Source organism: Ursus maritimus, unplaced genomic scaffold (assembly GCF_017311325.1).
Source record: "Ursus maritimus isolate PB19 unplaced genomic scaffold, ASM1731132v1 scaffold_5, whole genome shotgun sequence".
NCBI classification, from domain to species: Eukaryota; Metazoa; Chordata; class Mammalia; order Carnivora; family Ursidae; genus Ursus; species Ursus maritimus.
The window spans coordinates 31,694,803-31,722,479 of NW_024426663.1; the positions used below are offsets into that span (position 1 = coordinate 31,694,803).

A 27,677-nucleotide genomic window follows, 5' to 3' on the forward strand; every position below is an offset into this window, starting at 1 on the left:
CTTTCGTATAAACCCTTGTGTCCTCTGCTGATTTGGCTGCTGATGTCCTGGCCAGAGGAATTAATAACAATGTGAGTATCTTTGTTAGAGGCCTTCCTCACAGTTAATGAGGCTTAAAAAGTTGGCATCTTTGCAGTCCTTGTGGGGCTGACATCTGAAGAATTGTCATCGGCCCGATCATTGTTTGCATTTAAATTATAGCTGCTCCGAAGCATCCCTCACAGGGTTGCTCCACGCTCCACGAGGACCGTATTCTCTGACTCCAGCCTCAGTGTCCCCCTCAAGCTCCCCCCAGCCCAGTACCCCATACACTCACCTGCAGCATACGGTCAGGAACTCCATGTCTGTGATGAGTGTTGCCCTCTTCCTGTTTTGTTTACACAGTCAGCTTAGGGGTTTTTTGGTCGGTAACACAGAGGTAGGTTACAGTTTATTTATAGTCAGATTAAGATGAATTCAGAAATTTCAAAGTATTTGGAAGCAATAATTGTGCCTTGTCATTTCTCTTTGCTTCACCCCACCCCTCACTGCCACCACCAAGCTCTAGGCCTCATGAGTTTTGTGCTAAAGCTCACATTTAACCAAGAGATTCTGGTTATTTAAAATTTCTTTGATGTAGAATTTTGTTAACATACGACTCTTAAGGGAGTACAATTAGATAATATAATTGCACAAAAGAGTTTAAGAATGCAAAAAGCAAAATAACTTTATGGCAAGAATGCTTTTAGCCATGGTTTCTGGAGCATGAAAAAGTGCCTGGAATCCTACACTGTTACTCATGATCCTTATCCAGTCCTCTCCCGCCTCCCTCCCCCTGCACAAAAAGACTAGCCTTAAACCAAACTGCAAAGGGTTCCATAAAATCTAAGCTCACTTTCCTCCTCCAAGATGCCACCAAACGTCTTCTGATGGGATGTGCTCCATTACTGGGGCAAGCCAAAAAAAAAAAGTGCCTGCTGGTAAGGGAGCTCTTTGTAACCTCAAGTAAATCTCCACCAATAGTCTCTGTTTCTGACTCTTTGATTGCTTTTCTTTCTCCCCCTGTCCCTTTGGAGGAGAGCTTCCTGTCTATATTCAGACTTAGACAATCAGCCTGTTTGCTTTTGGATAGGTTGGACCTATTTCTAACAGTTCTGCAAGCCCTGGTATTTCTCCCGGGTATTTTCCAGATCCAGACAGCCCATGACAGAGCAGCTCGTTCAGACAGCACCAGAGGGTGGCCAGGCATGCCCACAACCAGGAAGAACAAGGCTTAGCATAGCTCCTGTGCTTGCCAAGCTTCCTTTTGTCTTCCTTCTGCTCCTCTGCGTCACTGTGGCATATTTGGAATATTTGCATTGTTGTGTCCTTTCTCCACATCCGCGCCACCCCCCCCCCCGCATTCCACCTGAGTGCAGCAAGGAGGGGCTCCCTCTGCCCAGCCATGGTCTTCCACCCGATTCTTTCCTCCTTTAGCCTTCCCAGCAAGTGCCCTGCCCTACGTGCAGGCGGGCAGAGTTACATGTAGTCGCACATGGGTCAGGAGACAGAAGTGAAGGGACACACAAGGTAGACACCACCTAAGTTGCAACAGCTAGATCAGGAAAAAATACTTTTATGGAGATTAGGGAGATTCTGGAGCTGAAGGAAGGGATGTGGAACCAGAGAAGAGATCCTAAAAAGGAGGAACATATAATCACCACTGTGCCAAGAAAATCCCTGAATAAAAGAACCATTTCTCCATGCTAGCTGGGGACTTCTCTTTTCTGAGATACAGTTTTTATACAATAAAATTCAAATATATCACAATAACTGGGATTTCTTGGCTTGTATTGTCAGGTCACCTAGGATCTCACTATTTATTTCTCTCTGGATTCCTCCAGGTGGGACAGTTTCTTGTCATATCTGTCCAGATTCTAACACAGCGTCTCCCTGGCATGTGGTGGGCACGCATTAAACGTTTGCTGGGTGGATGGGCAACCAGTTGAAGGGGAATAGAAGCAGGATGTAAGAATGAAGGTATATATAAAATATATGCCCAAAAAGAAGTGAAAGCAGGGACATGAATAGATATTTGTATTCCCACGTCTATAGCAGCATTATTCATAAGAGTCAAAAGACTGAAGCTACACAAGTGTCTGTTGACAAATGCATAGTCAAAGTATGGTAGGTACATACAATAGAGTATGATTCAGCCTTAAAAGGAAGAAACTTTTGACACACGCTGCAGCATAGATGAACTTTGAAGACATTATGTTAAGTAAAATAAGGACAAATACTATGATTCCTCTAAGACAAGGGTCCTGAAAGAATCAAATTCATAAAAAGAGAAAGCAGAGGGGCGGTTGCCTGGAGCTGCGGAAGGCGGGGGGAAATGAGGAATTAGTGTTTAATGGGTACAGAGTTTCAGCTGGGGAAAATGAAAAAGTTCTGTGGTTGGAGATGGTGATGGTTGTACAACAGTGTGAATATATATAATGCTACAGAACTTAAAAATGGTTAAAATTTTAACCATTGATCCATCCGTGTCCATCTACCTCTCCATCCATCCATGCACCCATCCATCCATCTATTCGTCCACCCACTCATCCACCCATGACGTCTCCAACATTTATGGAATAGCTTTTCTGGGATAAACTAAGAAGCAGAGACTTTTTAGCACTAATGATCAAAATGGTAAATTTTATGTTAAGCATATTTAACCACAATAAAATAATAAAAGAAAGAATATTTTTATGATCATCAACTAGTTCATAAATATGGAACAACAAAAGAAAAGATATTTTTATAGCAAAGTAGTGAACCACGTAAGATTTGGAACCTGTAATTACAGAAGGAAGGTAGCAGTGACGCCAGACTTACAGAGAGGTTTAAGACCATGCTACTAAAAATGAGTTGTCTGAATCCCAATCTGAGGCGGGGACTTTTGAAGGCTTTTAATCCTACACAGTCCTGTTTACCCCCATGATTCCCACTTGAAAAAAAGGAAAAATAAAAACCTTTTGAAAAATTTCAAGCCTACAGAAAAGTTGTAAGACGATTACAGTGGGCACAGTCTGATTTCCCCTTGGACAGGAGAATGTGGAAGCCTTTAGTATGGCTTCTGAGCCATCTGGCCCAAAAGAGACCCCTGGCTGTTGCTTCTCAAAGGTGGTCTCTGGGTGCAGGAGTGCTGGTGGCAGGTTGGGGGTGAAGCCCAGTCCTTGCTTGCAGAACAGCCCCTGGCCTGTGATCCTCGATGCGCCTTCTCCGGCTGTTGCTTGTTTAAATGCTTTTGACCCCGTACTGCCACACCACCCATACGCCAGTCTGCTTTTCCTGCCAGGATGTACGCAGTGCATGGGCTCAGTTAGTCATCACAGTCTCCGTGTGAGTTAGCACCTTGGCCTGCTTTCTCAGGGAAGGAGGCAGAGGACTCACTAGACTGGCGACAGCTTCTTAGTGAAGTCAGGACCTACGTTCAGAACCATTGGCCTTAGAATTCCACACCAGGTATGTTGTATACAGAGGTGTAAAATAGGAGGGTGAGAAGCGGAGGCTTGGGTATGGCAGGGAAGAGAGGACTGGGGTCAGGCAGGGAAGGGAGGGCAGGAGGGAGGGGCTCAGAACCACGCAACATGGTTCACCCTACGTGGTACTGATACCTTCCTTGATAGATAACAAGCTTGTTACACATAAGCTCACAAGAAGGCAGCCTGCCTGCAAGGTGACTTTCAGAGATCGCCTGGCCCACCCCCCTGCTGTGGCTGGAACCCGACAAAGTAGAGGTAAGCTGAGTAGTGCTTACCTGAAGCGTGGTGAGCATGCTGCACAGTTGTTGCCAATATCAGAGCTAACCTGGTAAGTCGTGGAGTCTCCCCTCAGATGTTTACCTGAAACCTCCATCTGCCTCTAAACAGACAGATAAGAAGTTCACAACTCCTGAGACCTAGAATTTCACACTGGACCATCTACAGTATTGTACTGTTGTACAAGTAGCCGTACCTAGTTGTGGAAACGTAGTTTCAGTGTAAGCTTCATCTTGCTTGTGTGTTTGTGTCCTTCTGTGAAGCATGACCATTTTCATATGGTCATCTTTCAAAGTGCGTCTTTGCAAAGTGGCTTAGACATACAAGGGCTTATTTTTCTCATATAACAAGAATGCAGAGTGGGTGTTTGCTGCTGCTGGTTCAGTGGCTTGAGGATTTCGGGGCTGAGGGCTCTGATAGTCCCTTGGCCTTTTCTTCATGGTCCCCACATGGCTACTGTAACTGGCCATCATGTCAGAGGTCCATGCACTAAAGTGGGCACAGGGGAAAAAGCACAAAATGGCATACCTCCCCCTGAATCAGTCTCCTGTAAAGAACTTTTCAGATACCCCACAGTATCCTGTGTTAACCATGCCTTTGCAATGGAGGCTGAAGGGAAAGGCTGTGCGGGGGGCACATTTCTGCCAGCAACAACATGAGGGTTATCTTAGTAAAGAAGGAAGGGAGGATGGATGTTGGAAAGCAAGTGGCCGTATCTACCAGAACCGTAGATAACATCCTTACCTACTGGGTCTGTTTCTGAATTTCGTCTCCCTGAGCTGTCTGTGTCTGTCCTGGCACCCGTATCAGACTGGTTTAATGACTATAGTGTTATAATCCGCGTGGAAATCTGAGGAGTCTGGTTCTTACTTTTGCATTCTATACAGTTGGCATGTATGCTTGCTTGGACTGTTTTTAACTAAACAGTCTTTTACTTTTTTATTATATTAATCTAAAATGTAAACCTATATGTTGAGACGTGTTATCTTAATTAAAACCATTGCTAGAAAGCATCCTTGTAGGAGATGCCAAATGGAGAGCTTCCTGGAGTCATTTCTCAATTTACCTGGAGACATTTGACATGAAATCCCTGCTTTTGAAATTCCTCTTCGGTCAGAATCTTTTCAAGCACTGCAGATTGTATTTGTTCCACCACTTTATCTTAATTTTAAATTCCTGGGTCTTAACTTTGTTATGTCCATACACACACAAGCTCTCAGGACAATATGTACATTTTCAACCAAGAAACACAGATCTTTATGAAATGATAAGGTCACGCCCGGGCAGCTGGTCTTGAATTTTTTAGTGGAAGTGCAGAAGCATATTGAAGTCTCCAGCCCAGCTCCCCACCCCATCACCAAAACACAGAAAACAAACAAAGCCGCTTTTCTGATGATTTAAAACTGAGTGTGTCTAATCCATTCATGGAGAGTGTGGCCTGGCCTTAAGCCATTTCTGCCATCCGTATTCTTCATTCACATCTGTTTATCCCCGTGCTGCCCCTCTGATGTAGTTATGGACATTAAAGATTCTACTTTAAGTGTGCGCACACAAATCAGAGTTCTTATACCTCTTCGGCTGCTACCTAACCTTTGAGGAATTAATTCTGGCCAGTATAAAATATGGAGTTAGCTGTATACCAAATAAGTGCTTCTAGAAATTTCTGGGGGTGAAATTACATGCCACCCTTGGGTGAGGAAAGTTTTTTTTCTCTTTCTAGCATACATTTTAAAGAAAGACACAAATGTTTTTCAGTTCAGTTTTTCTTCCTTGTAGAAAAAGAAGCCAAGATATTTTCAACCCACATTTTACATTTAGAACATAAAAAATATATTTTGGCTCTGGATCATGTCCAGCTAAGTGTGGAAGGCAGAGAAGAGAAGAACCTAAGAAAGGAATACTAACATTGCTGTTCATAAAGCTTGTGAGGCAGAGGTCAAATACATTAATTAACCTCTTTTTTGTAATCTTTTCTACCTAAAAAGGAGGAAACATTTTATTTAAGCTGTTTCCATCGAAGCTAAAATTTAAGGGCATAGGTATTTTTGAAATCCCACCCTTCTTTTTTTGTTTTTTGTTTTTTTTCTATAGAAAAAATCTCTTACTGTTTTGCAACATAATGAGGGTCACAACCTGTTACAAAATAGAAACTTCATTCAGTAGTATCATTTATGGCCCTTTAGACTTCCTGCTACAGACTTAGCCCCTTAGTTTTGCCCAGCAAGATACACAATCAGCTTTTGATGTTTGCCCTGTGGACAAACAGATGCAACAATGCCAAAACCAGGTTGGTTACCTCCCACTTTTTGTGACCATAAAAACCTGGCTGAATTCTGCACTTTTTCCCCCCTCCGTTGCTATAGCCCAGATTTCTGATGACCTTGAAGGACCAGCATCTGGTAAATACAGCCTGATGTGGGTTCTCGTTTCGCATATGACTTTAAACGACTCCACAAATCTCCCCGAAACGAAGAAACCCCAGTGAAGTCACTAGTTGAAAGAATTACAGACAGGTGGTTGGCAAACTGATGTTCATGCCGGTGTTTTCATTCAGACCTTTCATCTCAAAGGTGGTGACTGTAGCGTTTGTACTTTAGATGGAAGCTCTCAACTGTGACATGTCCTGCAGGTGTCTCCACCACAGCCTTGTTGGATGAGGGGCATCCTGCTTTCCTGCACCCAAACAGTTATATCTTGACAGTGTGAGAAACTGAGCACGGGCAGAGGCCCCGGTTGAGGGTGTGCTTTGTGTGCTTACATCGCTGTGCAGTCCACAGTCCTGTGTTGTTTGTGATGTGGTCATTAGGGATGGCTTTGCCGAGCAGGGACGCTCTAACAGGTCACTGCAGTTTTGCACTGTCTGGAGAATTGCCTGTAAAGATACTGAACTGCGAGGGAAATACATAGCTTCTGCCATGTGGAGAGTTACAGAAACCGGTTAGCTGATCGTAACTGCACAAAACTGGTTGCTTTGAAAGGAATTCTTTGGTTATCAGTCTGTCCAAAAGACATCGAGCAAAGGGAGGGGGAAAAAAACCCTCTACTGATTAACTACAGTAACTATCTTCCTGTCTTTCAAAATCCAAGACAGGTGTTTGTCTTCAGGACAATATATGAACCAGACATTAGCAAAAAAGAATGTCATCAGAGAGTGAAAAACAAAAAAATAATTAGAATGTCAGAATGCAGGGAACAATGCATGTGCTGTTTGAGGAAAAGAAAACCAAACCACAATGTATGGCCTCTTTCCCAGTTTTCTCAAGAAACCATTCCTCTTGTAGAGGTCCATGCCTGTGACCTTCATGATAGCATTGCACGATAGAGAAAACATTATTCCATTTAACACATGGGAAGTAAGGACGTGCCCAAGATTAAATGACTTGCCAGGGTGACTTGAGTTGTTTGTTTGTTTTTTAGATTTTATCTATCTATCTATCTATCTATCTATCTATGAGAGAGAGAGAGAGAGTGCATGCATGAGCAGGGAGAGACAAGCAGGCTCCACGCTGAGCGCGGAACCCCATGAGGGGCTCAAGCCTACAACCCCCAAGATCGTGACCTGAGCCAAAACCAAGAGTCAGACGCTCAACCAGCTGAGCCACCCAGGAGTCCTGACTTGAGGAGTTTTTGATGGCACAGCCCAGACTAGAACTTAGGTCTTCTGATTTTGTCCCACTGAATAAGACCCTGTGCCAGTTAGGCCTGTACCTGGAGCTGGAGGTAGAGCAGGAACAAGACCTGTTGTGGAGACAGAAATAAACCAGCAAACAAAGTTACTGCTGCTGTGATGAGCGCCTGGAAGAAAACAAGGAGTCCAATAGTCAGGAAAAAGACTAGAGAAGGGTGATCAGAGAGGACCCAAGGAAAGGACGTTTCTTCTACAGCCTGAAGGACAGAGAGAGGCCAGTAACCCCATGATCCAGAGAAAAAATGGTCTGAACATGGGGACAGCAAGTGCAAGGGTTCTGAGGCAAGAAAGAGACTGGTGTTCTAGAAACTTTTAGAAGAGCAGAATAAGATGCAGTTGGAGAGGAAGGTGTGGAAAGGAACTGGCTGGGTCTTGTGGCCATGGAAAGGATTTCTGATTTTATTCCAAGTGCAGTGCAACCCCAGTGAAGGGTTTTAAGGGTTTTAAGTGTAGGGAGTGGGACTAGGGAGGGGGCGTGATCTGATTTATGTGTTTAAATGATCCTTTTGGCTACAGTACAGAGAATGGATTAGAGGGACTCAATTAGTGAGGAAGTTATATCCTTTAGAGGCAAAAGTTGATGATGGTTTGGCCTGTGGTGATTCCTGTGGAGTGGTGTGGGTGTGGTGGTGGGTGGATTCAAAACACATTTTAGATGTAGAACCAACAGGGTTCTACTCCTCCCAAGAGTTTGGAGAGGCGCTTGGCATTGTGGTTACTACTATAGGCTCTGAAATTGGGCCGGAGTTGAAAATCCTGTCCTTCCCATATTAGCTATTTATCTTCAGTGACTCAATTTCCTAATCTGAAAAATGGGGATGGTGATGGGATAAAGAATGGATAATAGGGATAATAAACCACATAGGTTTATTGAATGGAATAAATAACACAAATAGTATGAGTGCTCAGTATAGACCATTAGGAAATGACAGGTTCGTGTCCACTGAATCTGGGAACATGATGGGTTTTATTGACTTGACCTGAATGGTCTCAGTTGAGGGGGCAGTGGAGCCAGGCTGGACTGAATGACACCATGAAGGGTCTAGATACTGGGGAATAGAAATTCTCCCTCTGTCCAGTCCTTTGAGGGGGAGCAGTTGGGTGTACAAACATGTACATAATGGACTAAACGTATTCCTGGCATCCCAAGAATGAAACAGTGTTAAATGATGGCTAGGACTCTGTTTACTCATCTAGAGAAGGAGGAATTTGAACTCCATTACTGTTAAAGTCCTTGTCAGTTTTAGGATTTTGCTTCTAGGTTTCTTTAGGAATTATGGGATAATTAAGCTTTGGTGAAGAAGGCCCGGAAAAGTAGATTCTATTATTGAAATTAGTTTTTTTTCCTATAGAAAATTATGTCGACCTCAGAAGTGGTTTAGTTTCTAACAATTTACAGACACAGTTTAGAATAGGACTTACTCATAGTATATTGTGAAATGAAAGAAACAGGTAAGACAGTACCTATATAGTGAGACTCCTTGTTAAAAAGCAAGCCCACAAAGGTGTCTTTATTGAAAACAGTCTGGAAGGACATCATGGCCACAGAATGCTTTTGGCAGGTGGTGGGTTACTGGTGAGCTTTATTTTCCTCTATAGATTTGTCTGACTTTCTCATTTTTTTTTTTAATGAAGGTGTTTACTTTTATAAACAGAGAATGGAAAAACATTCTTTTCCTTTTTGAGCCTATAACCTCTTATTATTTGAGGATTTGTTCTCCATTTGTATTGTTTTTTGGACCCAGTCACACCATTCTTATGTTTTCCCCTGGTTACTGTTTACCAACTCGCAGTCTGATCATTACTTGCCTTTGCGGTCTTCCCTGTAGAACAATGAGAATGTAGGGTCATCTGGGCAAGAAACTTGCCTTTCTGCTCTTTTAGAGACGCTTCAGGTGCTGTGGGGGTGTTAAGGAAATGCATCTCAGCTGAGTCATCCTCCCACTAATGGTCTTACTCCAAAACTTTCTCTCGGTTTGGTGATGAGCATGTCATCAAGAGAGTCAAAGACCTTACTGAAATCAAGGAGCTGCAGTAGAAGGACCTTAGCTTATTCAACTAGATCAGGAAATTTTTTTGTTTGTTTTTTAATTAATTTATTTATTTTTTAGTGAACTCATCTTTATATTAATGTTCTTAAGTGATGATTCTTCTTTGTAAAACTTTAGGAAGAAACAAAATCCTGACATTTCTAAATCAATAAACTCTTCAAATCCCATTTTTCACACTAACATTTAATGATACCCAGTTTAAGAATTTAAAGGTTGCCCACAGAGGGAATATTTGTCATGTGGAGAGAGATTTCACCCAGAAAGTTTTCTAAACTGCTTAGTAATTCTCAGAGAACCCAAACTGTGTGACTGGTCACTACTAGAACGAATAGGGGCGCCTGGGTAGCGCAGTCGTTAGGCGGCTGCCTTCGGCTCAGGGCGTGATCCTGGTGTTCCCGGATCGAGTCCCACATCGGACTCCTCTGCTGGGAGCCTGCTTCTTCCTCTCCCACTCCCCCTGCTTGTGTTCCCTCTCTCGCTGGCTGTCTCTCTCTGTCAAAATAAATAAATAAAATCTTTAAAAAAAAAACAACAACAAAACAAAACAAAAAAAAAAAAAACCTGAAACCTGAAAAAAAAAAAAAAAAGAACGAATAAGTCACTAAGTGGTCAGTGACGGGATGTAAGACAAAAATTTATAGGATGAGCTAGCTTTCTTTTCGTTCAGTGGGCTCCGTGGCCAGAAGAGTGACTGGTCTCCTCGCTAGCACCTGGATTGTCCCAGCCTCTGACCATGGGAACAGAACGTATGCCTCCCCAGCGAGGCTCCAGGCTGATTTTCCGTGCACAGAATCCCTTACGCTGGGTGGAAGATCTCAGGGCTGGGTGATCTGATATTCATTCCTGTTTCAGCTTTCGGACAGTTAGGTAAGACATGGTAATGAGACATTTCAGTCAGGGGCTATACTGTTGTGGAAAACTTTATGTTCCAAGAGACAGTATTACCTAGAGCATTAAGAATGCATCTCTGGAACAAGATTCAAGTTTCAACTAATGGGGATCCTAGCTCTGTATAACCTTGGGTGATTTCTCGGTCACCACATGTTCCAGTTTCCTGTCTTGTAAATGAAGCATAAAGGTAGTATTTACCTCATTGATCCATTGAGGGGATTGCACACATGCGGAGGTCTGAGAACATGGCCCCACGTAAGACTTTTCAGGGATCCTATATTCATAATAATGGTGATATTAAATTAACAGAGTACAGGGACACATTCAGGCATTAATTCTAAAACAGTGTTATGTCAGAACTTTGGGGGGAAATAGATAGATTAAAAAGATAGGACAATAAGCCATAGGTCTGGGCAGGATCTTTAAGCAAGTCAATGCGGAGGAGGAGAGGGAAGAGGGTAGCTTGACGCCCAGGTGATGGTGATGCGGGAGAAGATGATGCTGAAGTTGAAGCCACAGCCAGCACTGGCCGGGCAGTCACTGTCAGGTCTGTGCTAAAGCACTTTGCATGCATTACCAGATTTACTCTCCAGATCTCCCCAGGCAGCTGCTATTATTAACATACCTGTACTGATGTGGACACAGAGAGGTGGAGAGGTTGAGCGACTTGCCCAGGGTCCAGGTGCTCGACAGGCTATTTCTGAGATTGAATGGGGGGGCCTCCTCCGAGCTGAAGTTCTAGCTGTGTGGCCGGAGTGGGAAACGTGCACCGTGGGACCCGGGGTGGAAGGAGGGAGCACGAGAGGGGGGTGGAGGTGGCAGAGGCCACCTAATCTGCAAATATGGATGGTGGGTCCCTCATTCTTGATCCCTAAGCTACACCAGATTCAGTACTTTGCTCCTCAGCTTCCTTCCTCCCTGGGGAAAGCAAGCTTTTTGACAGTCCTGGGTTTTGTGATTGCTGATTTATGGAGAGTTCGCGAAGAGCTGCTAATGGCTGTGAGCACTTAGCCCCGACTACAGTTATAATCCCTTAGTACCTTGTGTGTGCCTACTGTTTCTTTTAAGGCTGTAAATAGTGCCTGGAAAGGCTGTGTAAAGAAGAGGGTTTGGGGAAAAGGCTTCACTTCTGGGTTTTCATTGAATTATCCAAACAGACCTTATTTCAGCTGAGCTGTAGCAATCCAGCCTTGTTATCATGTCCTTCTCAGTCCCATCTTCCTCACTAGGGGCTCGCACACCTGTGTGGCAGTGAACTCTGCAATGGACCAGGCTCCTTATTGGTCTGGGCAGGTGGATGGGGAAGTAACCCTTCTCCTGTGGGTGGGCACTTATTTGTAATGTAATTATCAGACTACTTCCTGGCAGCAAAACACCTGCCTGTTTCCTGCTCCCAGGGCCTTTAAGAGGGAAGGAGCTGGGGTTGGGTGTTTGCAGAAGGTGATATTGTTGCCCCAGTCTCCTAGGAACCATGTGGCCAGCAGGACTGCAGCCTTACCCCAGCCAGCTCTGCTTAGACCTCAGGAGCTCGTTTGCATCCCTCCAAACCTGGGGCCTTCGGGGATTCACCAGTTCAGGCTGCAGGTACCACAGGGAAGGGAGGCAGGTACCACACTGGGCAGGTGCCTGCCCTCGGCGGCTCCCTATAGGTGTCACACACAGATTCTGTCCAGAGGAAAGCAGAATCATGCTTGAGAGCTGTGGTCTCTCACTTCCTGGGGCTTTTGTGCCCTGGATATTCTCACCAAAGCTGGGAAGAGGCCCACAGTCCCTTTCAGGATTTGACAAAAGCTCATTCACACCAAAGGGCTTGTACCTACCCCCTTTAAAAAAAATTTTTTTTATTATGATATGTTAGTCACCATACACAGTACATCATTAGGTTTTGATGTAGCGTTCCATGATTCATTGTTTGCGTATAACACCCAGTGCTCCATGCAACACGTGCCCTCCTTAATACCCATCACCGGCCTATCCGCATCCCCCACCCCACTTCCCTCTGAAACCCCTAGTTTGTTTCCCAGAGTCCATAGTCTCTAGTGGTTCATGTCCCCCTCTGTTGACCCCCCCTTCATTTTTCGCTTCCTTCTCCTAACGATCTCCCTGCTATTCTTTATGTTCCACAAATAAGTGAAACCATATAATTGTCTCTCTCTGCTTGACTTATTTCACTTAGCATAATCTCCTCCAGTTCCATCCCTGTTGATGCAAATGTTGGGTAATCATCCTTTCTGATGGCTGAGTAATATTCCATTGTATATATGGACCACATCTTCTTTATCCATTTGTCTGTTGAAGGGCATCTCGGCTCCTTCCACAGTTTGGCTATTGTGGATATTACTGCTATGAACACTGGGGTGCATGTGGCCCTTCTTTTCACTACATCTGTATCTTTGGGGTAAATACCCAGGTAAAGGAACGCTTTCAGTCAAAGGCATTTCTGGCCATAGTAAGTGAGGGAAGGGATTTTACTTTGACTTGGGACAGGGTGGTATTGGATGGCTGCTTGGTTCCCCCGATGTCTAGGGCTGATCTGTAGACGAGCTCTCCTCCTTAAAGATGCCCAGAGTAGGAAAGGAGAAGAAGAATCCCAGAGCCAGATACCTGGGCTGTCCCAATTCCCTCCCCTCGTTCCTTTAAAATTACTTTTCGTCCCTGGCTGGTGAAGCTCAGACATGGGACCCAGCATCAGTTCCCACCGGACTTCTCACCGCGTGCCCGCCGTCTCTCCCTGCCATGGGTGCCCTGCCACCTTCCCTCTCTGGGCAGGCAGCCATGACCCCTACCTCAAATCAGACTCTCCAGGCACCAGACTGGAATCAGGAAGTGTGTGCTCCAGGTGTTCTCAGGAAGGATGGGGTAAGCATGGGTGCAAGGAGCCCTTGGAAATGGGTGACAGGACAGGAAGCCAGCCTTTGCCTTTTTATGTGTGAAGATGATAGTTAGTTGGTACATCATAAACACCACGACAACTCTGGAAGACTTTGTGAACCTCTTTAGAAATTTAAGGGGATCGGGGCACCTGGGTGGCTCAGTTGGTTGGGTGTCTGCCTTTGGCTCAGGTCATGATCCCGGAGTCCCATGTGAGGCTCCCTGCTCACTGGAGAGCCTGCTTCTCCCTCTCCTCCCTGCTCATGCTCTCTCTCGTGCCCTTGCTTGCTCTGTTTCTCTCAGATAAATAAATACAATCTTAAAAAAAAAAAGAAATTTAAGGGGATCTTTTCATTTTACCACTGTGGTATCAGGGAGAACTATTAACTGACCCGAAGTAGAGATCCCATGGACCAATCAAGGGAAAAAAGACAAAGCAAAATTTACTTTGGGTAAGATTGTTTCTAATTCTAGCCATTGATGTAAGCTCCTTCCTGTGTATGCCTAATTACCATGCATTAGAACAAGGATGAGATAGGTTGATTTGGGATTGATGAATCTTCTAAGTCAAATTTTATCACAACACCTACTTCTAGATGCATGCTCAGGCTTCTGGGGTTGGCCCTGTGCATGGGGAGTCAGTTTTCCCATGCTCTGTAACAACTGACAGGAACCTTGGCCTTGAGCCTGAGTGGATGGAACCCTCTTCAGTTTGCTTCGGAGGAGCAGAAAGCTGAGACCTGACAAAGGGACCCAGAGCCAGGAGCCTGACTGAGATTCCCTGGCTGCTGGTTCAGTTAATGGGGGTGGAGAAGAAGGGATGGTCTTTATGAGATGACTTGATAATGCGGGTGTGAGGGAACTGGAAGAGTCAGATGACTCACATTTCAAGCTTGGGTCATTGAGTGGGTGGTCTCACCATCCACTGACACAGAAAACACAGGAGAGGTGAAGATGTCAAGTTCAGTTTGGGACTCATTTGAGGTTGGGTGCCTGCGGGACATCTGGAGGAGATGTCCATCAAGCAACTGGATGTTCATGTCAGAAGCTTGGGCAGCAGGCAAGGGCTGGAGACAAAGGTGTTGGCAATGTGTGTGTGGAAGTCATGATCCAGACAGCTAGGGACAGCATGTGTGAGAAGAGCAACGAGAAACAGGACCCGGGGAAACCCACAGAGGAGAGACTGCAATGGGATTGGGGAAGACAGTTCATTGTTGATCAGGTGTTGTTCTTTAATGAAAGTGATTCCAGTGAAGATGAATGAGGCTCTGTCCTTCCTGGGAGAGCTATTTCAATTGACCTGTAAAGAAGAAATCTGCAAAAATAAATCAGGTTCAAATTGCTTGTTAATTCTCTCTAAGAAAACTGGGAACAATGATTATGTCCTCATTTAAGATTTATTAGATGTGTTAAGAAATTGCACATGGGCTCCTCAGACCTCCCCAGGTCTCAGGATTTGAACCTCTTTGAAGCAGCCCTATGAACTCAGCTGGCCCTCCTGGCCTCACACTTTGGGATGGTGCTCTCTGGTTCTCCCTTCCTGCTGCTCCCAAAATAAATTCAGCTGTGCCTCCATTTGATTAGCCTGTTTTTATCTGAAAAAAAAAAAGTATATAATCATTTTTTTAAAATACAAATAGCACAGAAGGATATTCAGTGATAAGTAAATCTCCGTCCTACCCAGGCCCCTAATCCTCCATCCTCTCCTACCCCGCCCTGCAAAGCAGCTCCTCTTCCTGGAGTCATGTCTGTACAGTATTCTTCTGGAAATAGCCAGCCACTGCCTTTTTGTAAATAAAGTTTTATTGGAACACAACCAAGCCCTCTCGTTCCGCTTTATCTGTGGCTGCTTTCCCACTACACCAGCAGAGTTGAGTAGTTGTGATGGAGGAAGAAAAAGTTTGCCAACATGTGCTCTTTGGGTGTAGATACTGTTTATATCATCTCTTTTTTTGATGCACATGTGAGCACACTGTGCACGGTTACGCATTTTGCTTATTTCTCTTTCACAGTGTATCACCGGGATCGTCCCACAAGGACAGATGCAGATTTGTCTGAGACTTTTTCACATGGTATGGATGTACTTAATCCATACCTCACGTGGTGGAAGGGGTAAGGGAGCTCTCTGGGGTCTCTTCATATAAAGGCACTAATCCCCTCAATGAGAGCCCCACTCTCATGACCTAATCACCTCTCAAAGCCCCCACCTCCTAATGCCATCACCCGGGGGCTTAGGTTTCAACATATGAATTTGGGGAGAGACATAAACATTCAGTCTATAGCAGTGGGATTCAGTGGGCTTTCCCCATCTGACTTTAGATCTATATCTAATAAGGCTCTGAAGGTAGACTCACGATGGATGCTCCTTTTAGGCTCAGATGGGACATTTGATTCTCCCCTGAGCCCTTACTGACATCTCACTGCATAGACCAATTCTGCCCAAACCGGAGTAATCTCTCCCCAAATACGCTAAGCAGAAATGCAGACAGGGGAAGTTACACGGTACCTATATTTTAGGAGTTTACATAATTGACCACCTATTTGGTAACCAACATCTCTCACAATTCAGGTACAGTTAACACAGAATACCACAAGATACCACCATTCTATATATTCTCATTCCCTTATTTCTGGATTCTCATAAGGGTGAGAACCTTGTTTTATTTACCTTGGGGCCCAGCGTTCTGCCAGGCATATGAAAGGTACCCAGTGAATTTTGATCGAACTGAACGAATTTTCTCTTAGTCCTCTTTCTCTTATTTCACCTGAATTATTCCTTTTTCCTCTTAACAGAATGAAGACATTCAAATGCTGTTTTAAATACCCAGCACAGCAGAAAGTTTTCATCTTATTTGTAACTCTATGGCTGTTCTCCTTGTTGAAGCTTCTAAATGTGAGAAGCCTCCTCTTCCCTCAAAGAGGCATTTACTTGGTTGAATCCTCCCTGAGTACCTCGCCTTTTGTAAGGAACAGATACACCAATGTGAAGAATGAAGTCAGGTATGAAGTTAACTGTTCGGGTGTCTATGAACAGGCGCCTTTGGAAATTGGCAAGAGTCTGGAGATAAGAAGGAGAGACATCATTGACTTGGATGATGAGGATGTCATGGCAATAACCAGTGATTGTGACATTTATCAGACCCTGAGAAGGTACCATCAAAAGCCCGTTTCAAGGGAGGAGAAGAGCTTCCCAATAGCCTATTCTTTGGTTGTTCATAAAGATGCCATTATGGTTGAAAGGCTACTTCATGCTATATACAACCGGCACAATATTTACTGCATCCATTATGACCATAAGTCACCTGATACCTTCAAGGTTGCCATGAACAACTTAGCTAAGTGCTTCTCCAATGTTTTCATTGCCTCCAAATTAGAGACAGTGCAATATGCACACATTTCCAGACTCCAAGCTGATCTGAATTGCTTGTCAGACCTCCTCAAGTCCCCGGTTCAGTGGAAGTATGTTATCAATCTGTGTGGGCAAGATTTTCCTTTGAAGTCAAACTTTGAATTAGTGTCAGAGTTGAAGAAACTCAATGGAGCAAATATGTTAGAAACGGTGAAACCCCCTACCAGTAAAATGGAAAGATTCACTTATCACCATGAACTCAGACAGGTGCCTTATGAATATGTGAAGCTACCAATGAGGACGAACATCTCCAAGGAAGCCCCCCCTCATAACATTGAGATATTTGTTGGCAGTGCTTATTTTGTTTTAAGTCGAGCATTTGTTAAATATGTTTTCAACAACTCCCTTGTTAAAGACTTTTTTGCCTGGTCTAAAGATACATACTCTCCTGATGAACATTTTTGGGCTACCTTAATTCGGGTACCAGGAATACCTGGGGAGATTTCTAGGTCAGCCCAGGATGTGTCTGACTTACAGAGTAAGACCCGCCTTGTGAAATGGAACTATCATGAAGGCCTTTTGTATCCCCGTTGTACCGGCTCCCACCTTCGAAGTGTGTGTATCTTTGGAGCGGCAGAATTAAGGTGGCTTATAAATGACGGACATTGGTTTGCTAATAAATTTGATTCTAAGGTGGATCCTGTCTTGATTAAATGCCTGGCAGAAAAGCTTGAAGAGCAACAGAGACAATGGATTACTTTGTCTTCGAAAAAGTTACTTATGGCTAAAAATCCCGTAATCACATCATGATAAAATCACGATAGAAAGAAGGGTATCTGATAAATAGAGCTCATATGGACTTGTGTGCTTTACTATGCCTGGTCCCACTCGAGCTTAACCCGCTCATAGTTTGCGAGGTGTCCAAAATTCCACGCACAAAGGCAACAATTAGCCTGCGTTTGGTTGGGTGTCTTCATGTTTATTTTTCCTTGTAACCTTATGGAACTAAATCAGAGATTTTAAAGAGTCCATCATCAGAGCCCAGTAACTACTGAGCTCCAACTGTATGCCAGGTACGTTTACAGAAACGTGTAGGAATTAAATCCAAATTGTAATGAGCTATACAATGCCATCAAGGCTTGCCCTAGTCACACCGCAACCTTAATATCTGAAGTTTTCCACATAGCAGTCAGGACTCTACTGAAAAGGTGTTGGAGTGTGGGATAATCACGTAACTATCGAAACCACCAAGTTCAGGGTAGTGTTTAAGTACAGTGACCAACACTCCCCTTGTCTCTTAATTCAGCTCCCTAGACTTTTCTTAACCTTTTGAATATTTTAGAAGGAGAAACTCCACTACCTCAGGAAAGCTCAAAGAATTGCCCAATTTCCTGCTTGCCAAAGCATAATTTTCCTGTTGGTGCCTGACCCTTTCAATTCAGAGTCAGAAGACGCTGTTGGTGGGGCATTTATAGTGTGTGAATGTTAGGGAGGCTGGGTGGGGGGTGGGGGGACTGGGACAGGTGGTGCCCGAAGAGAAAAAAAAGGGTTTATAGGACTTTTGCATCATGTTACACAATGGTTTCATGAATGGTCTCATTTTTAATTCAATTAGTTCTTTAAAATTATTGATTAAAAATAAGAACTTGATTAACAGTTCAAAGTGTTACAGTCCAGAACATTGAACCTAAGTCTTCTAGCTCATAGATTATCGTTATATGTAGGTTTTTTACAGTGGAATTAGTGTAATTTTGTTTTATGGAACCATTAAGCTAAGAGTCACTGAATTTTCTTGAAAAGGTTGTGTAAAATATGAACGCTTTCTAAATTAACTCTTATGGTCATTTAAAATTTTTGCTTATGTCTCCAATAACTATCCAAGTAGAATCCAAACTAAAACTTGCAAAAGCTCTAAGTCCACTGAACTCTTCTCAGCTTAGACACAGAGAGGAAAAGTTAAGTTTCTTAAGGACATAGAATATTCATTAGTGGTATCTTGTCAAACCTACACCTTAGAAAACTACCAAACGAATCAAATATACATCTATTTTACTGTCAGTGTGTTGTGCTGGAGGTGAAAGGGGACAGGAGCAGGGTCCTGAGAACAGGTTGTAACATTTTTTTCCATCTCTTGGGAAATCATGGAACTCATGTAAAAATTTCTTGCTAATCTTATGTTTCAGTGTCAGCCTCAGTATCTACATAAAGACGTACTAATCAAGGCCAATATGAGACTATTTGGAAGACTAGAGTATTTACATATTTTTGTAAATGTCTGTGTTCTACATGAGAAATGCACTTTGCTGGTTTTAAAGTGTATGATACTGCCAAGGGCACCACTTCTCTCCCTTTCTTCTCTGGAACTCATTTTTCTTCCTCTTTTCCCCCCACCCCCTTCAAATTACTTCATTCTCCAGAGAATAACTATGACCACGCCGCCATTCTTAAAAATAAGTTAACTGTTGGGAGTGCCTGGGTGGCTCAGTCGGTTAAGTGTCAGACTCTTGGTTTCAGCTCAGGTCATGATCTCAGGGTCATGAAATCAAGCTTCACATGGGGCTCCATGCTCGGTGAGGAGTCTGCTTAAGATTCTCTCCCACTGTCCCTCCCCCCCCAAATAAATAAATCTTAAAAAAAAAAATAAGTAACTGTTGGATAGAGTTAAGTTCTGCAGAAGATACTTACCAGTTTGCTAACGTGTAACTGTGACAAGCTAAGTCACTTTGGTCTCTATGAGCCTCAGTGTTCCTGGTCTTTAAAGTGAGTACTTGGATGCCTACCCTGCTTCCTCACACATGTGTGTGTGTGTGTGAGAGAGAATCAATTAAAATAGTGTGTGAACTGGTTTGAAAATGGAGACAAACTATTAACAATAAATATCAGAGAGTGGTATCTGATCCAGCCCCTTTGTGAGACTTAACTGTTTATCTCTTCTGGAAAACCTTTGAAATATAAAAGAAGCCACACCGCAGGAGCAACTTCTGTAAATGAATCCGGGTACAGAGAGACCCCTGTTACCACATCTGGAGTTCTTTTTAAGCCAACAGGATCAGCACATTGATCCAGTGGCTTGGATCAATTTTTCATACCTTGTAGGCTTCAATACACAAGGTCCCACTGAAATCTCAGGTTTTGTGCCTTTGGCCCTCAGAATAAATGTAAAGGCTGAAAAATAAGTATCGACCTCCTGGTCCAGTGTCTTGCCTCCTGGTAAGAAATGATTCTATCCCTCATTTATTGGAAAATTTTCCAGTCATTGGTCACTTTCATGCCATATTCCAATGAAACATGGCCCCACGAAGAGGTGGCAGTGCCTTTTTGTCCCCATTGACACATTTCCCGGGATTCAATTCAACATTTCAGGGAGCTTGTCTGGTCATCTCTTTTGCCTTGGGAATCCTGCAGTTTCCTTACATGTCTTCGAACCTCCTTCAGACCAGATTTTTCTGCTAAAACCTTTTGGTATGATTTTTTTCTGGTCTAGACATGTTCTACAGTCTGTGTTTTATCATCATTCTTTGCATAGTATTTATTGAATCTAGATTCTAAGTTATTTGGCAATGAGACCAGAACCTTGAAGTTTATGAATTGTGTTAGATATTAATAATGAAAGAGCTACTAAAATATATCTACATTATGTGAACTATCTACTATAACATTATAATATTTGAAGATCAATGTTGCTGCTATTTTTAATGTTTTGGTTATTCTAAGTGAAATATGTATATATACAAATAAAATGTTTAAATTTCCAGAGTTAAATTTGAAGATTTCTCTTGCCTTCCAAAATGTGAATATTAGACATACATATATATATTTTATTGACATATTTCATGAAAACAAAACTGACAATCTTCTTTGAGAATGAAAAGTGAATGTATTATGTGTATGTTACAGCTGTTTTTGTTGTTGTTGTTGTTTTTACCATTTTTGAAAGACATATTTCCCATTGTAGGCGTTTGAAATAGATTGATGTTGCATTTTGGTATTATGCTGCTAGCAGATGTTAATTCTCTAGGATTGTAAAATAAAATATGCTCCGAAAACCAAACCCCTGGAATTTGTGATGTCTCCTTTCTCTGGTGATACTGGTTCCCCACAAAGACTCTTTACATTTATGACACTTGCCCAGTATTTGAAGAGCACAGTTAATTTTACTTCAGAGTAAAAGAATTCATTCTGTGTATTATACACAAAATACGGGCACCTGAACTTGAGTTGTTTAATTTGAAGGAATCTTTCAGGATCTCTGTCTTCGTTCTTCTTCAGATTGACTTCTCTTCTAGGATGAATTATCTAGACAAGTATCCCTGTGTGCTGGATTACTTTCTGGAAGTTATAGATAGGGGAGGTCGAGCTCTTCATCTCAGGTCCCTTGGTCCCTGAAGAATCAAGCCTATCTTTCTCTCCACACCAGGATTCCTGCCTTGGTGTGACCTCCATTGACTCGGGTACCTCCAGGGCCCTCAGGTTTGGTTGGTGGCTGATTCCTGATGAGCCTCCTCTCTGTTCTGAATATCACCGCCTTTCCTACCTCTGCTAAGCTAAGGACTATTTCACGTGGCTGATCTCTATGCCACCCACCCACTCGGAAAATGCCCCTGACCAGTTTCCCTCTGTCCTGTCTAAAGCCATAATAGTCACCAACTCCCTAGCTGGCAAGGAATATGCATGTCACACTCACAAATCACAATCCACCTCAAGGAGTAAGGCCATTTTGGGAATCTTCGACATAATAAAAATTAACGTCTACTCTTAACCTATGGTTAATTCTCGCTCTTGCCAAACTGGACAACCATGCAAATCCGCAGTAATCTCATGGAAGGATTTGGGCTTTTTCGGTAGTGGTTGGGGGTGGGGGATATTCAGCATCATACTGAAGACCCAGAGGCTTGATTCCTAGGTAATCAGTTCAATACATTTTTTATTCCCTTTGGGATCTACAAATCTACATACGAACTAAGACAACTGGCTTCTCATTTCATGAAACTGATTATAGGGAAACTCTGGCAAGAGAGAGCAGATGATTGCAAATTTATTCCCACTACTGGAAAAATCTTCCTGGGAAGATGCATAACAAACAGCTTGAGCTTTGCCTCAAAGACAAATGATCAGTGTATCAACACACATGGGTGTGCGGACTGTTCGCCTGGCCTCAGGTGTGGGCTTCACATAGAGCAGCAGAGTCCTTCCTGGGAGCACCTGGGATTGAGCCATGGAGAAGACAAACCCCCAGAAGAGAATCTGAGGAAAAAATATGGTCAGCGACTTGGGTGAATTTATTTTACTTTTTTTGTTGTCATCGTTGCCATTGTTTCTTAGAGAATAAAGGAAATGTAAACAGAAATCATTTATATTCGTAATTCTAACAACCTGATAAAACCATTATAGTTCTCTGAATCCTCTTCTTTTTAAAAAATTTTATTTAAATTCAATTAATTAACATATAGTGTATTATTAGTTTCAGAGGTAGAGGTCAGTGATCCATCAGTCTTATATAATACCCAGGGCTCATTACATCATGTGCCCTCCTTCATGCCCATCACCCAGTCACCCCATGCCCCCCACCCTTCTCCCCTCCAGCAACCCTCAGTTTGTTTCCTATAGCTAGGAGTCTCTTATAGTTTGTCTCTCTCTCTGACTTTATCTTGTTTTATTTTTCCCTTCCTTCCCCCATGCTCCTCTGTTTTGTTTCTTAAATTCCACATATGAGTGAAATCCTATAATTGTCTTTCTCTGATTGACTTACTTCGCTTAGCATAATACCTTCTAGTTCCATCTATGCCGTTGCAAATGGCAAGATTTCATATTTTTGATGGCTGCATAATATTCCATTGTATGTATATACCACCTCTTCTTGATCCATTCATCTGTCCATGGACATCTGGGTTCTTTCCATAGTTTGGCTTGTGAACATTGCTGCTATAAACATTGGGGTGCAAGTGCTCCTTCGGATCACTACATTTGTATCTTTGGGGTAAATACCCATTAGTGCAATTACTGGGCCATAGGCTAGCTCTATTTTCAATTTTTGAAGACCCTCCATACTGTTTTCCAGAGTGGCTGCACCAGCTTGCATTCCCACCAACAGTGTAAGAGGGTTCCCTTCTCCACTCTGAATGCTCTTCTAAACTTATCCACATACATATACATTTTTTGTCTCTCAGCCCACCACCAACATATTTGCAATCACTTTCCCATGTTCCTGCATGATCTTTATGGTTATCTAATGGTCATACCATAATTCACTCAGCCTTTCCTTAGTTATAGGACATTAGGATTGTAAAATATTCAACTTTTTTTTCTTTGCTGTCCTATGTAACAGTGCTGTGAACAGCTTTATACATATAGCTTCTTCTTTCCTTGAATTACTTTCTGAAAAAGGAATTACAATTCTGAAGAGAATGGATTTTTTTTTTTTTTTGCTGATTGCTTTTCATATGTTACATATTTTTTGACATATTGCCTTGTCAAAGAATTGCATAGGACATTTGGTCGGTGTATATCAAACACAACTTCAACCTATGTGAAAGAAACTGTATATATTTACTTTGATAAATGACTTTTCTGATTCTCACAGTGAGCAAAAACCTTTGTCTTACACAAGGATGCAGCCATTCCTCTAGCAGATCAAAGAAGGTGTTTTAATGTATGGTTAATGACGTGCTCAATCAGAATAATGTTCTGAAAGCCTTACTTTTGATGTTTAACTCTATTCCAGGAAGGCTCTAAAGGCTGGTTTCTTCTAGTACCATTCTCCCTGGCTTCTGAGTATTTTTATTCTGAGCAATAATGTGACCGACTGTTATTTCCCAGCCTCCCTTTTAACTAGGGATCGCAAATAAGAAAAAGCAGAAGTCATTGGGTGGGGCATCTGAGAATACTTTTAAAAGATGGCTTACTTGGCTCACTTTCCCTCTGCCTCCCTTGCTTTTTCCTACCATCTAGAATGTGTTTATAGTAGGTGGAATTTAAGCTGCCATTTTAAAACTATGGGGATACAAGTTTTATGGCAAGGAAAGAGTAAAATATGACATTTGAATCATCCAAGACCACTTACCTCGGCTTCTTTTAGGGGTGAAAAAAAACTGATAAATACTTTAAGCTATTGTTACCTAGGTTATCTGTTACTAACAGTGGAACATGATACAGTGTTTTCCTAGCACAATGGTTTTCAAACTTAAGTCTGCAGCAGAATCACTTAGAGGGCTTGTTAAAACACAAATTGCTTCCCCTCTCCCCTGTTCACTTTTTCATTAAGTGGAGTGCTGGAGGGAGAGGGGAATTTGCTGTTGGTGTTCCAGACGACACTTTGAGAACCACTATAAGGATGACTTTCCTGAAGTTATTTCTTTACATTGGAAACATTTGGCCAAGTTAGCATTTAGAAAGCACCAAATACTACAATAAGTACAATTCCAGATCCTAAAAGCTGTGATCAGAAGTTCAGAAATAGTTTATATATACGCTGTCTTATAGGCTCTCTCTACATTGTTGAAGAGGTGGTTATCTATATATATTTTAATAAGAACTAAAGCTGATATAGTTCCCTAACTATAGGTCCTCCTACAATTATTGTCAACCACTTTGCTGCCTTATTTGGAATCATTTTATGAAATGTAATAAGAAACAAATGAGTTTTGGAGCTGTGGTTAACCTGAAGTTACTGTGGTGAAGTCTCAAATTCAGACCTGGGTGTTAATTCTCTTCAAGATGTAAGCTGGTGAGACAGAATACCCAAATGGAATTTTTCAGGAGCATTTCAATGTGATAGTCCTAAAAAATTTTTAAATACTGAAACAGAGAGCCATATCATTCTAACCTCACTGTTTCAAGCTGCTACAGGAATGCCAATGCCAAATAGATACAGAGTTATACGTCATCTTTAAATGTTTCTAAGTTTCTACTTCAACCATGGGTGGATGTTCAAAAAAAAAAAAAAGGACCTAGAAAACTCAGCAAAATGTATCTACCTAAGGGAAACTAGCTCCTACATCTTCCATTGTTTTTTTTTTTTTAAGATTTTGTTTATTTATTTGACACAGAGAGAGACAGCCAGCGAGAGAGGGAACACAAGCAGGGGGAGTGGGAGAGGAAGAAGCAGGCTCCCAGTGGAGGAGCCTGATGTGGGGCTCGATCCCAGAACATCGGGATCACGCCCTGAGCCAAAGGCAGACGCTTAAGGACTGAGCCACCCAGGCGCCCCTCCTACATCTTCCATTGTTTTAAGCAACAACACGGAACAGGTAAGTTTCATTACAGTAATTCTTGTCCATGATTCAATTTACTCTTAATGGCTAATAATTCTTTTTTATTCAGGATAATTATTGATGCAGTTTTACAGGTAGTTTCACCAATGTTTGTTGGGAAGGCCACCTCCACAGGAAGTAGGGAGTCCAACATGGAAGGAAGGGGAGTGGAATCCAGTTCACATTGGAGTAGGTCAACAAGCTTCAGATATTTCTTCAGAAGGATGAAGATATAGAATGCCTCATAAATCTGAATGTATTTGTTTAGAGGTGAATTAGACCATTGGAGAATTAGGGACTGAATGTCTGTGGGGAAAAAATGATGAGCCCAAAGGAGAGCAAAAGGTCGTGTGGCGATGGCTGAGTTGGAAATACTGTTGACATGGTAATAATCCTATAATGTTAATCACTTAATATTTAACATGTGAGTTTTAAATCCTGATCTAGTCAACATGATACTGATAGAATTTATTGTGAATTTGGGAGGAATAGAAAGGATGAATATGTGGGGTGGAGAATATAGGGGTGTGTGTGTGTGTGTGTGTGTGTGTGTGAGAGAGAGAGAGAGAGAGATATTATCTCCCATGGTAGGAATCAACAGATTATGCCTAAAACTGAAAAATCAATATAAAAATCCATTTCGCTAAGTGGAAATAAAACCGAAAGAACCAGTTCAGAGAGTTGAAACTAGCTGCCACTGAAGAAGGGAAATGGGGGAAGAAATGGAAACTGCTGATATTTTTTTGCAATAAACTTCATAGCCAGCTCTATCAACTTTAACATAAAAGCTGGGGGGAAAGTCAATTAAGCAAGCAGGAAGGAAAAAGACATAATCTGTAAGCAAAGATGGCTTATAATCTAATAGCTGGTACAAACAACCAGAGGCCTTAGAAGGGTGGCTGTCGCTTGGGTCTGCTGAGCCCTTCTGCCTCCCAAGTCTTCAGAAAACACTCCTCCTGGCTACGGAGGGGGTAGGCACAGGCCCTCACCACCACAACACAGTGATTGGTCTATGGAGTGGTCACACGACCTAAATTAGGCTAATCAGGGTTCCTGGGACTTTCAAAATTCCTGCCGGGGGATAACTGCTTGTTCCTGGAAAGAAAGCAAAGAGGCTGGCCCATTTTTAAAAAAGAAAAAAAGAGAGAGAGAAAGAGAGAGAACCTCTTGCTTCACTCTCACCTCCCAAACGCAAGGATACGGGCCTACTAGCCACAGGCAGCCCTGTACCCCACCACACCTGGACAAGGTTGTAGCAGCCAATGAAGTCAATGTGCCAAAAGGAACCGAGAAGAACTAGAGGACAGAAAGGTCCTCAAGGTATTTAAGGAAATGAATCCAGTCTTTCTCGAGACCAGCTCCTCTGCCCTCTTCTCAGCCCAACTAAAGCCCTCCTTTGGTTTGTTTAAGCAAGATTGGATTTTCTTTTAGTTGTAGTCATAAAATACTAAAACATACTGTCAAATACCATCAAACAAAACTTTAAAAGAATTTTATTTTGGAAAATTTCAAACAAACATAAAGGTAAAGAGAATGGCATGATAAATCACATGATACCCAGCCTCACATTTACTAACATTTTGACAGTCTTGTTTCATCTGTCTCTCTCTCCACCCTGTTTTCCCCAGGAATATTTTAAAAGAAAATCCCAGACATCATATTACTTCACTTAGCCCCTGCAGTCTACCTATACTTTTCGCTCAGGTCCTGGTGAGCAGGAAAGTGCCAGACACATGCCTCTTTTGTCCATATTTGAGCCCATATGCAACTGCTGTTTTTATAGGTCAAAACCAGTCAAATGTGGGCAATATTAGATGATCTTACCTAATACTTTAAGATGAATTTAAGTGGTAAGGACTCTTTTTTTTTTTAACATAACCACGCCTAACAAAATTAACAATTCCTTAATATGTAACAATGAGTCCATTTTCAAACTTTCCCAGTTGTGTCACATATATCTTTGTAGCCACCATTTGTTTAAATCAGGATCCAAATAAGGTCTGCACATTAATTTGTTTAAAATAACTTTTTTAGGGGCGCCTGGGTGGCTCAGTCAAGCAGCTGACTGGATTTCAGCTCCGCTCATGATCTTGGGGTCTTGGGATTGAGATGCTCATGGGCTCCACACTCAGCATGGAGTTGGCTTGAGGATTCTTTCTCTCTCCCTCTGCTCCTCCCCCCACTCACACACACACACACACACACACACACTCTCTCTCTCTCTCTCTCAAATAAATTAATACATCTTTTAAAAATAATAATAAACTAAAATAACTTTTTATGTTATTACTCTCATTTAGCACTCTCGAAGGAACCTAGACAGGTGACATGGAATGGTGAACAATCTTCCTACAAAAAAAGCCAGAAGAATCAGGTTTCAGTTCCTTCTAGGATATTATTTAATATATATTAAATATATTAAATACACATAAATGTATAGATTAAAAATATATTAAAGAATGTACCATATGTACGCGTGTGCATGTGTGTATCACTGTGCCAAGCACTGTAGTCTTTCCTTCTGCATTTACCATTATGAGTGGTTGCCCATACCATCCTTATTGTATAGGTGATGAAGAACCCCCGGGAAGTCAGCTGACTTATCCAACGTCCCCAGCGAGTAAGTGGCAGAGCAGAGTTTGGAACTGACGCTCTGTGGCTCCAGGCCAAGCCCTTAGCCCCTTCCCACTACTGCACTTCATGCACCGGTCCTGGTGAGCAGCAAAGTGCGAGACACATGCCCATGGTGATTTTCTTCCACAAGGTACTGAGATCTTGTAGGGAAGGAGGCAACCAGAGCTTACAGAATAG

The 27,677-nt window shown here is 42.5% G+C and overlaps 1 protein-coding gene across 2 annotated transcripts in view; it reads left to right on the forward strand.

Moving 5' to 3' along the window:
* Window positions 1–20,668, forward strand: part of GCNT4 (glucosaminyl (N-acetyl) transferase 4) — a 26,114-nt gene extending 5,446 nt beyond the window's left edge. The window contains exons 1-2 of one of the 2 annotated variants that reach the window (XM_008691288.2): window positions 12,741–13,256; window positions 16,062–20,668. In XM_008691288.2, the coding sequence (XP_008689510.1) occupies window positions 13,252–13,256; window positions 16,062–17,427 (1,371 nt within the window). In that variant the 5' untranslated portion in view covers window positions 12,741–13,251 and the 3' untranslated portion in view covers window positions 17,428–20,668. Of the gene's footprint in view, window positions 1–12,740; window positions 13,257–16,061 lie in introns of those variants that run through there. The other variant, XM_040622183.1, reaches the window with a different exon arrangement.
* Window positions 20,669–27,677: the final 7,009 nt, after the last annotated feature.